The following is a 13,744-nucleotide window of genomic DNA, read 5'->3' on the forward strand; positions in this document are numbered from 1 at the left end:
TACCCTGATGTTGCTCAGGTCATGGACCTCTAGTCACACAGCAAGCTGTGCAAAGGTTCTGCTGAGTCAGACTGAAAAGGTTCAGTGGTGAGTTATGTATGATGTCACAAGTTATATATGATGCCACAGGCTGCGCACTCACATCAATCATGCATCTTTTTCCCCCATAATACCTTGGGAAGATACATGAGTACTCAAAAGAAGAGCCAGCTGAAACTAGTAAAAATTTCATAGCTGCGGGTTTAATTTAGCCTACCATCTGATTAGTCTGACTTTATGTTGTATATTTATGTTCAAATAAGCACCACACACAAAGCATAAAAGTTAATTTAATGTGAAAACAAATTAATGTTACAAACCGGTTTCGTTACACAAATAAAAAAGAATGATTACGCCTACAGAGATATTTTCTGGCTAGTCCACAGGGCGTTTTTTTCATAACAAACTCGAGTCCAGCCCTTGTAATGAGCGGATGTGCGACGCTCTGATCCCGACCTTTTCCCCCGCAGAAATTGCTTAGCGGTGAGGTAAAGTACATCGCGACCGGCGTGTTTACCGCTGCACTTTTGTTTATTGGGAAGCATACTTCAACGTGGGGCGATACATATCTGCGGGACGGCACGGTTTAATAAACTGAGTCCAAAGACGACGTATGACCTAATCGCTTATGGAGCCGTAATTCTGAAGCAAGGGTTGTCATTCTACACGTATTTATTAATACATGACCTTGCGCTGGGAAAAATATTAATTTTACTTAAGTCCATGTAGGTTGCACAAACTAACTGACATGATCACGTCATTTTCTTTTCCTGGTTCAATTGTTAAGCGTCCTGGAGCCCAGTCACTTACACACTTACAACAAGCGAGGAGCTTCGGACGCCCCCCAAGCCCAATTTGGTGCGCCTAAAAATACAGCTGTCACAACGGCGCAGGGGGGTCCATCCAATCGCTGTCCCCGTTATCCTTATTGGCCAATCCTGTGGCGCTTTATTATCACTGTAGGATTAGGAAATACTCATCCTTTAGTTGTATATGGTCATGACAGGGGCATTCCAGGGAATCCATGCTCCTGACGTGGGCTTGAGGGTCTTGGATCCTTTTAAACCCCTGTCCTGCCTTTCGCTTCATTTAGTCGCACAAGCCTCTCAAACGCCGCTATACTTACTGCATCTCCATCGCAGCGCTGGTTTACTTTAACTTTACTTTTCGAAAGTGCATCCTTGCCCCGCAAATCCGTCTGCCTCCTAAGAAGCAGCTGTCAAATTTCTCGCTGCGTTGTCAATTAAAAACTGGGGGACGGGACCAGCTGACCTGGACAAGAGAGTCGGGTTCTTTTCATTTACCGGCCGACTGAGATAAGTGCTCGGTTTGACAAGCCCGGTCATCCTAACAAGTAGACCCGAAGAGAGCGCTCTCTCCTTTTTTTAACTTCTTGCAAGTTTTGAAGTTTTGTGCGGTCCTGGCACTGCTCTGCAAAACTTTTCCCTTTTTTTTACTCACCCCCCCTTGCATACGTTAGATTTCTCACACTGGCCTCAGTGATTGCAGTATAAAAAGGGCCACCGGGGAAAGCGAAAAACATGATGAGCAATAACACGTACTACGACCAGCAGCAGCTGCCTCAGTACTACCAGGGCACCGATAACGGCGAAGATCAGGAAGAGGAGATGCCCGCCACGGAGAAGGACCTGGCCGAGGATGCGCCATGGAAGAAGATCCAGCAGAACACATTTACCAGGTGGTGCAACGAGCACCTCAAATGCATCAACAAGAGGATCAACGACCTCCAGAAAGACCTCAGCGATGGCCTCAAACTGATCGGTTTACTGGAGGTTTTGAGCCAAAAGAAAATGTACAGAAAGTACCACGCGAGACCCAACTTCAGGCAGATGAAACTGGAAAATGTATCGGTAGCCCTGGAGTTCCTGGACAGAGAGCACATCAAGCTGGTATCTATAGGTAAGCCGCCGTTACTTTGCCCGGTATATGTGCAGTTTTCACTTTGTGTGCGGGACGAAGTTGACATATTGGTTTGTTGAGGCGAAGTTTCCCAGGAGCGTGTTAGAGGGCGTATTTGAGTCGGATTTTAATGTTGAGGGGATGCCGACCCTTGTTTTACAGAGGTTTCATACAAATGTTAGAGTTAATTTAGTAAAATGAATTCTTATTAGAAAAGAAGCGACTGATATGCCTATTCATTTGTTTAAGCTTAAAGATTACTTTGCAAGTATTTGCCTGTATATTTATTCTTATAATTGTGCAGATTCATTCAGTGTACTGTGGACTAATACTGAATATGGATGCAAAATGTTTTAGGGTGTTGAGTGAGTAAAGTTTCAGCATTATGAATTTCCTCACTGGGTCAATGAGTATGGAGGTAGAGGAGCGCATACAACGTCCTGTCATAGTTAGTGAAAACAGCGTCTGAGGACAGATAAAATCTGCAGACAGTGGAAGACGTCAGACCTTATTTGAGAAGGCTTTGATTTGCAACTTAACATATAATCCCTCCAACTAAACTGAAATTGCTGACCAGTCATCAGATGTATTTTTTAGGAAGATGAGTACATACATCTGTTTTTTTCTTTCTCGTATATACAGAAAAATACGACCTTGTGTATACAAGATCTTGGTTAAACTAGAAAATATGTCTATGGAAAATGTGCTTTTAAGGAGGCTTCTCCACGCACACAAACCGCTTTCGAAGTCTCACTAAACAGGATTTTTCTGCATTTGTTATTAAGAATCTTTTAAGTCCAAAGAAATGACACGAGGGTGATTGCTGTGTGAGTGTCTGCACATGTGTGTACAGACGTGTGTGAGACTAATCTCCGTTACTACTTTTGGAGGAGGGGGGTTGGTCTGCTAAAAAAAATCATGTGAATGTCTTTTAATACCGTTTCCTTCCCAAAGAGGCAAGTTAGTATGTAGACAGGAACCAAATCACTTTATATCACACAAATCTTACAATATGTAAACAATAACTCATAAAAATTCAGCACGACTTATTTATAATCGTGTGGTTCTAAGGAGATTTCTTGATTTCCTACTGATTTCTATGTTGATGGAAAATGCTAAAGTCTATGTATAGACTTAATATGTGACTGCTACCTTTGCATTCTAAATAAGCAAATAACATAAATGCATGAGAGTGATGTTGGATTTGAACGGGCCCTTGCTGAGATAACTTAACTTCTTGCTTCTACTCAGTAGGGTAGCCTATTCAACTCCTTCTGGACCATATATTGCGTTTAGCGTGGTGACAAACGCACGTGGGCGGGTTACAGAAACCGCACCGAATGACCAGGCCATTCAGGACCGTCGGCTGCTTTGGAAAGGGATGCATTTGTTCCTAATGCTGTAAATGGACCGTATTATGTATGAAATCCAGAGATCTGAGGCGCAGCTGTGCTTTTTTTGCACATGCGCAGACGCGCGAAGGTAGCACGCTCACACGTTTAGTTTATTTCGCGTAGTTATGACAGATAAGGACAGTGGGTTAATCGTAATCGGTGGAACTTGTAACTCGTTTTGAAATTGAGTTCTTAATTTATCACTTTTAGCGGCTCAGCAAGTGAACCACTGATCCATTAAAAACCGTAAATCTAGATTTAACAGTTAACGGCTTCCCCGACGTTATAATTTTACACAATTTGTCTGATTTATTCCTCTGTGTAACAATTTACAGTTCAGCGAAGGGAGATGATTTGGCCCTAAAATGAGAGCAGTCCCGACTGCGATCTGCCGGCTTTCACGGCCGGGGCAAACGCGGCGGATCCTGACAGCTCGAGCGGAAAGTTTCGCCCCGATGGAGGCGCTGAGGTCACGCGGGGCACGATAGACAGCCGCTCCTGCTAACGGTTAATATCCGGTTAATATTCTGAGAGCCAATGGCTCAATTTGCTTGAAATTCAGCAGGCTTTGGGTCAGACGTGCTCCTCTATGTCCCGTAGCTGCGCTAAGGTGCGGTTTATGAGCTTGCCCATTAATGGGAAATGGCATCCTATGTCGTAATAGCCTCTGGTCAGCTGATAACCACCCAGCACACGCAATTATCAAGGAAAACAACTAGATGGACGGAAGATGAGTAAGTGAGCCCTGTTTTTAGAATGACTTTGTGTATGAGGCAGATCTTTCCAGAAGGTTAGCAGTGGCAGATTTCTCAATGTGCGTATTGGGGTTTAGGTATCATTAGTCCTGGAAAACACCCAGGACCCCCCAGCCCCCCCCTCAAAGGAAGTGATTCTCAGGGTTTGTGACCGCTGTCACTGGCTGGGGCTCCTCCAGGAAATCATTCCCGCGAGCAGTGCGTATCAAATGGCAGTCACATGTGCACGTGTAAGGAAACACGGGCATGCGCACACACTCACGCACACACACATGCACACACCGGGTGTCTATGACTCATACAGTCTCCATGAAATACCCTGCCCCCCCTTTTTTTTGGAAATGTGCCTGCTGGTTAAGTGCAGACCCGATATTAAAATCTGGGGTGGAAGTGGGGGAGGGGAGGCACCTGAGGATTTGGGTTGGGGGGGGGGGGGGGTTACTGTGCTGGGAAGGGGTGGGGGGTCACAGCTGACTTGGACAAACTTCCCTCGGGCCTTTGAAGGAGTGACTGATGGGACAGCAACTGCTCTCCAGGCTCTGGATGGACTGCAGTGACAGGTGCTTAAAATAGCTGACACCCCCCAATGCAGCGATGAGGGGGCGAGGTCAAGGGAGCGGGGGCGGGGGGTGCATTTTCTGACTGAGGGGTCAAACAGAGAGGTCAGTGGGGTTGGGGGGGGGGGGGGGCAGCATTGCTATGGTAGCCAGCCCACCCCCTTGGAGAACCGTCAGTGGGTCATGTGCTCACATGTAATAACGTAATGGAGGAACATGGCCTGTGGCCAGGGGTGTAGGACCCGGGGCGGGGGGGAAATGTACCCCCAAATAATTAACTTGGCTTCATTTGTCCCCCCTGTAAATATACCTTTAAATTAAATTAAATGAAATTAAGCTGCGTTTTCCCCCAATATCAAACTCTGATACCATTGGCCATGGCGGATTTACCGTCGGAGATTCTGCCCGCGATGACGAGGAAATCAGCTCGCGGGAATTAATGTCAGCTGGCTCCCCGCCGCGTGCGGTGGCCGTCGGGGCGCTGCTAGCCTCCCGGGGTGTCCCCTAACTGCCTGTGCCTGAGGTCAGACTTGACGGGCCGCCTGGCCCCGCTAATGGCTGTGTCTGGCTTTGCTTGGTGTCTAAGCTGAAGGTTCCTCAGGGAACTTTCAACGGCGTCTTGCTCGTACGTCTCCGGCAGGCTGAAACGTCCCCGTGGGCTCCAGGTGCCACAGAACGATCTGTGCGTATTGCTGTTCGGAGGCTGGGGGAATGTGTTTCTCGTTTTGTGAATGACAACCCCCCCCAAGTACCCCAGCTGCAGCTGCACAGCTGCTCTCCCTTTACTGGGGGCTGAGCGAATTGACAGAGCCAGCATTTTCTGTCTCTCTCGCTCTCTCTCGCCCTTTGCAACACTGTCTCTAATTGTTACCATGTGTCAGAGCCAGTCAGCTCAGCCCGAAGGAATGTTCTAGAATAGCCCCCCCTCCCCCCCAGCCTCATGCACACACCCCCCCAGGATTGTCAGTGAGGGACACTCGATTCGCTCTGATTACCCCATTAACCATTAACATGACGTTCTGCCATCATTAGGCCAGGGCTCTGATCCAGACCCAATTTGCTGCCCTCCGGAGTCGAGTTAGCAGACAGTTTCTTTTCAGAAGTGGAACTTGTTGGGCCTGATTACCATGGCACCTGTGGAAGGAAATCAACTCCGGCACAATCAAAAAGAATTATAATAGAAACGTGCACCAAACACGTTCCTGTGGAATGGGGGGGGCGTTTCTGTTTTTTGGGGTGGAGGGACGACATCTGTCTCCTCACCCTCTCTCTGACAACAGCTTGAGCCGTTTCCCAGAATTCCGAGTGTGTTCGGGTGCCGGGAGCGATTTTATTTTTCCTCCCAATGATATTTTTGCTGTAAAAGCACCTGTTTACCGTGATGTTTTTCTTTTTTTTTCTTCTCCCTCCTCCACCCCCCCTCTGCGGAGGACTACTTTATTTGTATTTATTTATTTATGTATTTATTTATTTATTTATTTTATATTTTTATTTAGTTCCTCAAAAGAAGGAGAGGGAGGGGGGGGAACAAAGGAGAAGAAGGGGGGAAGAGAGAGAGGGAGAGAGAGGAAAAGAAAAAAGAAGAGAAAAGAAAAAAAAACAAAACAGATAATCTGCTTCCATGTCTGCTGAAAAGAGAAAGACAACATACAACACCTGTACTAATCACAACAACCATCAAACGTTAAATGTTGTTGAACAGCACACACAACCCGCATTACAACACATGCCCAGAAGCAACAGCCGATCAAGACAATGTGTGTCCGTGATGAATTCTTATTAGATGTTTTCCGTGATGTTTTTCACTTTAATCTGCTTTTGCTAGGATTTGAGACCACGGTTGCCCGGATATGGATACGGTGCTTGCTTGTGCACTGGTCTTTAGCGCCTTGAACGCAGAGTGGGTGCAGAGTAACTTCTTTTCCTGCGTCACAGAGGCAGGGTTGGGCGTTGGGTGTCTGGTTCAGGAAGCTTACCGACAAGCATTTATTTCAGGAACCCCTCCCCCCAAGGTGTTCACGAAGACGTGCCTGTTCCTCTGGCTCTCATTCATTTGCCCAAGATGCGGCTGGTTGTGCTCCATGGAGTCTGCAGTAAAAATGTCCCTAAGGATAAAAGGCACCTCCAACAAGGGGGCTGTCTGTAGAAGAATGATCTTTATTGTTGTGAAGGGTATTCTGGGAAAAATGCACATGACGGTGCCGCCAGCGGATTGGCTAAGCCGTGCCAGTGATTCTGCCACCGATTCCTGCCTTTCAGCCCCACGTTCAATAATCATGTTGTCCTCCCCTCTCAGACACACAGGCCGACGTTGAACCCGTAGCTCGTTATTCTGGCTGTCAGGCTGCCGATGCCCTTGGGGGGGTCACGTGCATCCGCCTCGAGCCTCTCCACCATCCAGGAGGGAGGGGGTCACGACCCCCTCTGTTGCTGAATTAGAATCACAGGATCTGTTGCGATGATCGTTTTTTTAGCTGTGTCGAGTGCTGGGTCCACCGGTGCGAGATGGCTAGAGAGTTCATTTTAGGTCAGTGTCCACATAAACCCTACATGTGACCCTCGAGTCCTTTTGGTGGAAAGTCCCCATCTTGATAACATCTCTGTCTTTTATAGCTGCTGGAAGCTCACACGGCGGCTGAAAACAAACACGTCTCTGCTCAGGAACGTCTGCTGCCCTTGCATCCTGTGCTCCCAAACCCAAATCGCCGATGACTTCACGTTTAATGAAGGGGCGAGGGGTCCGGGTACATCTGGGAAATTAATGATGCTTTGAAGTACAAGTTCTGGCCCCGGATTGGCCGATCTCCTCCGGCTCGTTTCCCGGGGGTTTTAAAATAACCGTACGGGTACGCGGAGTGCAGCCACGGTGAGATGGGTTACGAAGTGCCTTCCCAGTGGGTCCCGTGGTGATGCGGGGGGGAGGGGACATCATGGCAGGATATGACACGGCCTGGAGGTCCAGCTTAGAGGCCCGTGTCAAGATGAACCAGATAGAAAGATGGATGGGACTCTATAAATAGCTCCCCCTAGCTTGGAGGACTGGCGCCATGAGTGGGACCTCGTTACTGAGGAGGGTTACAGGACTTTATGGCCATTTGCGAGGGTGGCGTCGCTGTGTGTGGCGTTACTGTGACGTTTCTCTAACATTGTGTATGGCTTTTTGGCTGGCGGGTGTTGTCCTTGGGCTGTTAGAGACCATCTATTCACCCCTTCCCTTTTTGGGGGGGTGGGGGAGGGGCATTTATCTTATGGACTCCTCCACTCTCTCCCACGTCGTACGGGCCAAGCGGGCTGTGGTTCTGGCCCGCAAGCCCGACCGTTTACACAGTTGTTTCTCGGGCAACTAGGACCCAGGACATGGAGTGTGGCTGAGGGGAGGTTTCCGGAAGTTTCTCGGGAAGCTGTGGTTTCGGGGCGGTCGACGGCACGAGGCGTCTGGAGTGGCTTGGGTAGATGCAGCCAGTCCTGACCAGTGCTGGCAACTGGTGGTGGGGGTGGGGGTTGCGGTGTCAGGTGTAGCCAGCTGTCTGCGGTCCAGCGATTATGTCATCCCAGCAGCATGACTCCAGGCTTCTGCAGATCCAGACGCCTCTCGCTTCTCCAGACTATCCCCCCCAGACTATCCCCCCCAGACTATCCCCCCCAGACTAGCCCCCTCCCAGAGGATATTAATTCAATGGGGAATTAATGCCTTTTGTGTCCCACTCCCTGTTGGTGGCATAGAACATTTTTGGGATATTTTCCAGACTCCTTAGAGCATGGATGCATCTAACACCTGCGCAGATGTTGGGCAGGGATGCGACCCGGCCTCCTGCAGCCTGTGCAGACGCAGTTGCGGTCGGCTCGGCTTCCCTGGATGGCTGTGGGCTCGCCATCTGTGTGACCTGCCGGGGCTCATGATCACCGAGATGCCCGATTGGTGTTGTGTGGCAGGCAGCTGCTGTGTCCCATGATGCAAGAACAGCCCAGAGCAAGCCCCCCCCCCACCCCCCACCTCACACGGATTATTCTGGATGTGGTGCCTGTGCTCCAGCGGGCCGCTGGCTGGTCTTCTGCAGGCCAGGACGATACTGCGCCCATCCGACTATCTTTCCCTCATTCCTGCTTCACTCGCAGCACCGCAGACAGCCCAGGGGAGGGGGGGGGCAGTTTGAGGGCTGGGCCGTCGGACAAGGTGCCCTGTGTGGCGAGACCCGTGGAAGCAGGGGGGTAACGGGATAGGAGGAGGCGCGGCCCCACCAGGCCTTCAGGGATCTGGGTGACAGCTGAGGGCTGCTGGGGGTGGGGGGGCACCCAGTCATTTCCATAAACCAGGAAGAAGCAAGGAAGGCCCCCACAAAACAAGATTAACAGAGCAATGCGGCATCTGACGCCCCGTGGCGTGTTTGGAGCCCTCACTCAATGCTCTTTCTGGAACAGTGCATCCGGACGCGGCTTTTCTCCTTTTATTTGACCAACATTTTTCGAGACGGACGGGATCCTCCTGGCCGTACTTCTGACACCGGAGGACAGCCTTTTTATTATTCTGTCTTACAATTCCTGGTCTGTTCAGGAGAGTATACAGGGGTGGGGCCGCAGGGGCACTGGCCCCATTCGAAAGCTGATTGGCCCCTTCTCTTGTCACCCACCGATTTAAAACATATCATTGGATGGGTTCATTGGCCCCTCTTATGCCTCCTGCTTTAACAAGACCAGGAAGTACCCCTGCCTCTTCTCCCATCTGAGAGTTATCCAGCGGGGCCTTTGCTCAGGCCTTTGTTCATGATGGAGAGGCACCTTTATCACCAGTTAGCTCCCCACGGAGGCCCAGGGTCGGGGTTGGGCCTTTGTGGGGGAATAATGGCCCCGCTTCGCTGTGCCAGTTGGACTGAATGCCCGGTGCTACCTTCTCTATGAGAAAGTTACACACAGAGGGACATTTTTATACCTCCGTCTTCATGGGCATTTAATCTACTTTATGGCTAGAATGACACAGGCCTGTAAAATATGTCCTTGTTCTTTGGACCAGGGTCATCTACACAGCAGTTAAGGCAAAGAAAACAGCACCTTCAGGGTGAGCTTATGTCTGCTGCTCCGCGGTAACCTTAGGCGTCTGCAGCTTTTGCCTGTATTTTTCGTTTGATTCTCTCTCTGAGCCGCATCCTGGTTCTCTAAAGCAGAATTCAAGTGCACGATAGGAATCGTATTGAAAGCGGTGCTGGTTCCGGCTGCTCGGGACTGGAGTGTTTACTCAAATCATTTTTAGCAAGATAGCATTAGCCTTTAACATATTTTGACGAATTCTGAATGAACTAATCGGTCGCATCCTGTGAAATAGACTAAATGTCAGGAGTGTTGTCTTCAGTTGTCTGTGGGATTTAGGTCTCTAAATATAGTGGGTTTTTTTGTTCAAGGGCCTTTTCAGTTGCTGGCTCCGGTGCTCAGCAGTGGCTGTGAAGTTTAAATTACACTCTGAAAGTTTGTCCAGCTGCTGTGGCTGACTTTCTGCTCTGTTGTATGTGTCTGGAATTCAGGAGCCTCCCAGCTGTCTTGCCAGGAGACTCCAGAGAATGGAGTGGGGGGGGGGGTGGTATTGGCACGGCATGTTTTGTAGCTCAGTCAACGCAGACCAGACTGTGTCCAGAACCATCTGTCGCTAACTGCAGGAGATTGGGGTTCATCCAATAAAGCATGTCATTTTATTGTCAAGCCCAGAGGTGAAGTTGAAGTGGTGCTTCAGACGTCCCGTTTTGAGCTCCATGTTACGCTCATGTTCTTACTGGGATGTCCTCCAGCTCTGGGGGTCTACAGGCTGCTTAATGGCATTGTCTCTGGGAGAGGGGGACATGCAGCACTGTGTCTGGTCTGGGATGAAAACGCAGGTAATAGCGAAGCGTTGGTGGAACCATCAAGGCAAGCATCCACCATCTGAGCATCTGAACCATGTGGGAACCACGCGTTTCTGTGTTTGTGTCCATGCTGCTTTCTGGAGTGTTCATATTTGTACACAAAGCCCACACAGTTTGGCCGTGTGTCAGATACACAGTTGCCATCCCAGCCTGCAGAAAAATTGAATACAGGAGGAGACAGTGCTAATAGTCTCTGTCATCTCATCCACATGCTTTCAAAGACTGATTTCCTGGGCTTGTAAGATCAATTCTGATGTGACCATGATGCCTGCAGGACACTGGTGGTACAAGGTGACGGGGACAGAAGTGTCCTTGAAGCTGGGGCTTTGTGAAGGCTTTTGATAATGGCAGACGTAGTCACAACGTTAGGAGTGCTTGAAAGTACAGTGACAATGTCACGTTGGTGAATCAAGAGGCAAAGACGATGTCTGCAGGAGAGGCTCCTTATCCTTTTCTACAAATGCTAATTTAGTCCTCATTTTCTTCATATTTTGACATTGCTCAGTCTTTCTAAGGTACTGATACGTGTATAAAATGGATAAAATCTGCTAGCTGTAATTGCATAGTTTATGGCTGTGTTCAAGTGGAAAAGTGGACACGATTGTCTGGACCCAACAACGATCCTTTGCGTGTGACTGATTTTCTGGACAAACGACTACCCCATAACTCCTGGCCGTGTTTTCTCATCTTGACACGCTTTCATCATGTTTGCAGAATATTCTGGAAAAAGTGAGTCTCGGCGTCTGATGTCCATAGGGGGGGTCTTGTTATTTTGTTTCCCAGTGATGGAATCACATTTTCCTGTCACCCCCCCCCCCCCCCATGTGGTGCTGAAATTCTTGGACAATGGGAGAGCGGGTGTGTACCTGTAGGAAAACGAGTATGTCGATAAGGCCGTGCAGGATAGAGGAGAGGAAGTGGCCGATGTGCAGAATGAAGGAGGAAGGAGCCCTGGTGTATTCCAAGGAACCTGCGTCTAGTTCTGTGCAAGAAACATGGTCTTACTAAGGATTTGCTGCACAGGCCTTCAGAGTGGCTACCCTACCTTCTGATTCACAGCGCCATTTATTATCAGGGCCCAGTCACCATGCACCCCAGCCCCGTGCCCCCACCCCCGCCGCCCCGCCCCACCATGGCTAAAATCCAAACATGAGGCCCGTACCCATAACATAATTTTTGGATGGCCGCCGGGCTCGAATTTAACAAGCGATGGCTTTTAAGAGCCATGCCCTCTATTCGTTAAGCATCTCCATCTCATTTACTGACTCCTATTTGGTGACGCTTTCCTGGCAAAAGGGGGGGAGAGGGAGCCCTGGAAATAGGCCAGACACCTTTATCCAAACAACATGCTGCTGTTTCTCAGAGACCTTTTTTCTCTGCTTTCTAACAGTATGTGTTTGACAGAGGGGCGAGGTGGCCAGCTTGTGTTGTCCCGGGCAACCAAACAAACAGTAAGCCTCCCTCTGGGGAGGGGGCGTGGTCTCCCTCTCTATCATCTGGAACCTTCACAGCTACCCTGGCGTTAGATTGGCCGGCCCTGAAACAATGGCAGCAGGAAGAATGGTCACTCTGTCTCTGGAAACAGTCGCCGTCCAAGCCAAACACGCCCCCCCCCCCCCCCCCCATCCCATCCTGGAGAAAATGTGTAATGTGCCCAGTGGTGCTGAGGAGTCGTGCTCCCTGTGAGGAGAAGCTAGGGGGCACCGGAAAGGGAAGGAGGGGAATCGGTCAGAGGTGGCGGGGGGACGGAGGAAGACGAGAGCGAGGAAAATCACATTCTGCTTTTTTGTGCAGTTTGTCCTTTTCGGGCTTCCGTCCATTTTCCATAACTGCTTATCTGATGCCCTGGGTTCATGTTGGGCTGGCTTTCCTGTCATCCCTTGGCTTAACAGGGATGGAGTGGTGACTCTGAGGCCAGGGATCTGTGCTGACAGTTAGAAGGTAGCTGGTTCAAATCCTGTGAATGCCAGGAGTGATTATACTCCACTGGGCCCTTGAGCAACTACAGGAGATGGGTCCAAGACATCTGATTGGTTGGACCCACCTCTTCTACAATCTGATTGGTTATCTTTCTGAACCAATCTTTTTTTTGTTCTGCCCTCAGAACATTTTTGTGTAAGTAAGACTCCCGTGAGCCGCTACCTTTACCCCGCTGTGGGGTGGTAGTTGGATCTTTCCCCAGTCAGGCTGCTGTCCCCCATTTTCTGACCATAATATATATACATTTGTAGTTCGCGGTGTGGGTACCAGAAGTGAGCTCCCCCTCTGTCCCCGAGACTCCATCTTATACAGTAATGGACATTATATTTATCGTTTTTTTTGTGTGTGTGTGTGTGTGTGTGTGTGTGTGTAGGGGGGGGGGGGGGGGGATCAGGCTCAGCCCTGACATCGCTGGAATGTAATCGTTGGTATCCCGAGCGGGAGGTAACCCGTTTTTTCTCCTTGCCTGCACTCCCTCCCTTGTTATCTATCTGTTATCTGTGTGGGGTGGGGGGGGGGGGGGGGGGGTAGTGGTTATGAGTCTCACATAGAGAAGGTGAATAAATCCATGGGAGGGAAATAAACAAAGCAGCGGCTTGAATGAGTTCCTGCTGGGATAGAAGTTCAGGTTCAGGGGTAACATTCCACGGGTCCACAATGTCCCTCCGTATTGGGCCATGTGATCCCTGAAAAATAGCCCCTGGGGAGACATGGTGGACACCCCCAGCTGTGCGCCGTCTGTGTGCCGGCTGACGGGTCTGACACCGGGCGTCATGTGACGCAGTGGGATATCTGTGCCGCTCGTGTCCGCTGTGCGGCTCTGGCGGGGGTCTGAGCTGGGATGTCTTTGCAGTCTCCCCCCCCCCGCGCAGTAATGGGATTTTTCTTTCCACCCTGGAATCTGCATAAGGAACAACCCCATTATCAAAAGTTCCTTTAAATCTCGGTGTTACTCAGAACCCGCTGAACCCTGCTCAATGCTTATATCTGAAGACGAGCAGCTCCCCCCTCCCCCCACTCCCCCATGGGGGCACATGTGGTTTAGCTCGAACCTTGTGCAATAGAGTTCTACATTTAGACCCCAGGTTGTTTAATAAACAAAGCCTGTGAGTTTAAGGGCTTCTCCCGTCCCGGATGTAGATCAAGCATGTCAGTTGCAGGGTGCTGAACCAGCACAAGGGCCACTTACAAAGAAATACTAATTTTAAGAA

The 13,744-nt window shown here is 49.7% G+C and overlaps 1 protein-coding gene across 9 annotated transcripts in view; it reads left to right on the plus strand.

The window, feature by feature from the left end:
• Positions 1 to 1,100: 1,100 nt before the first annotated feature.
• Positions 1,101 to 13,744, plus strand: part of flncb (filamin C, gamma b (actin binding protein 280)) — a 50,664-nt gene continuing 38,020 nt past the window's right edge. For 6 of the 9 annotated variants that reach the window (XM_023812791.2, XM_023812792.2, XM_023812793.2 and 3 more), the window contains exon 1: positions 1,102 to 1,959. In XM_023812791.2, coding sequence (XP_023668559.2) covers positions 1,581 to 1,959 — 379 coding nt within the window. In that variant the 5' untranslated portion in view covers positions 1,102 to 1,580. Of the gene's footprint in view, positions 1,960 to 13,744 lie in introns of all 9 variants that reach the window. The other 3 variants (XM_023812789.2, XM_023812796.2, XM_023812790.2) reach the window with 1 other exon arrangement.

This window comes from Paramormyrops kingsleyae, chromosome 3 (genome assembly GCF_048594095.1).
Source record: "Paramormyrops kingsleyae isolate MSU_618 chromosome 3, PKINGS_0.4, whole genome shotgun sequence".
NCBI lineage: Eukaryota > Metazoa > Chordata > Actinopteri > Osteoglossiformes > Mormyridae > Paramormyrops > Paramormyrops kingsleyae.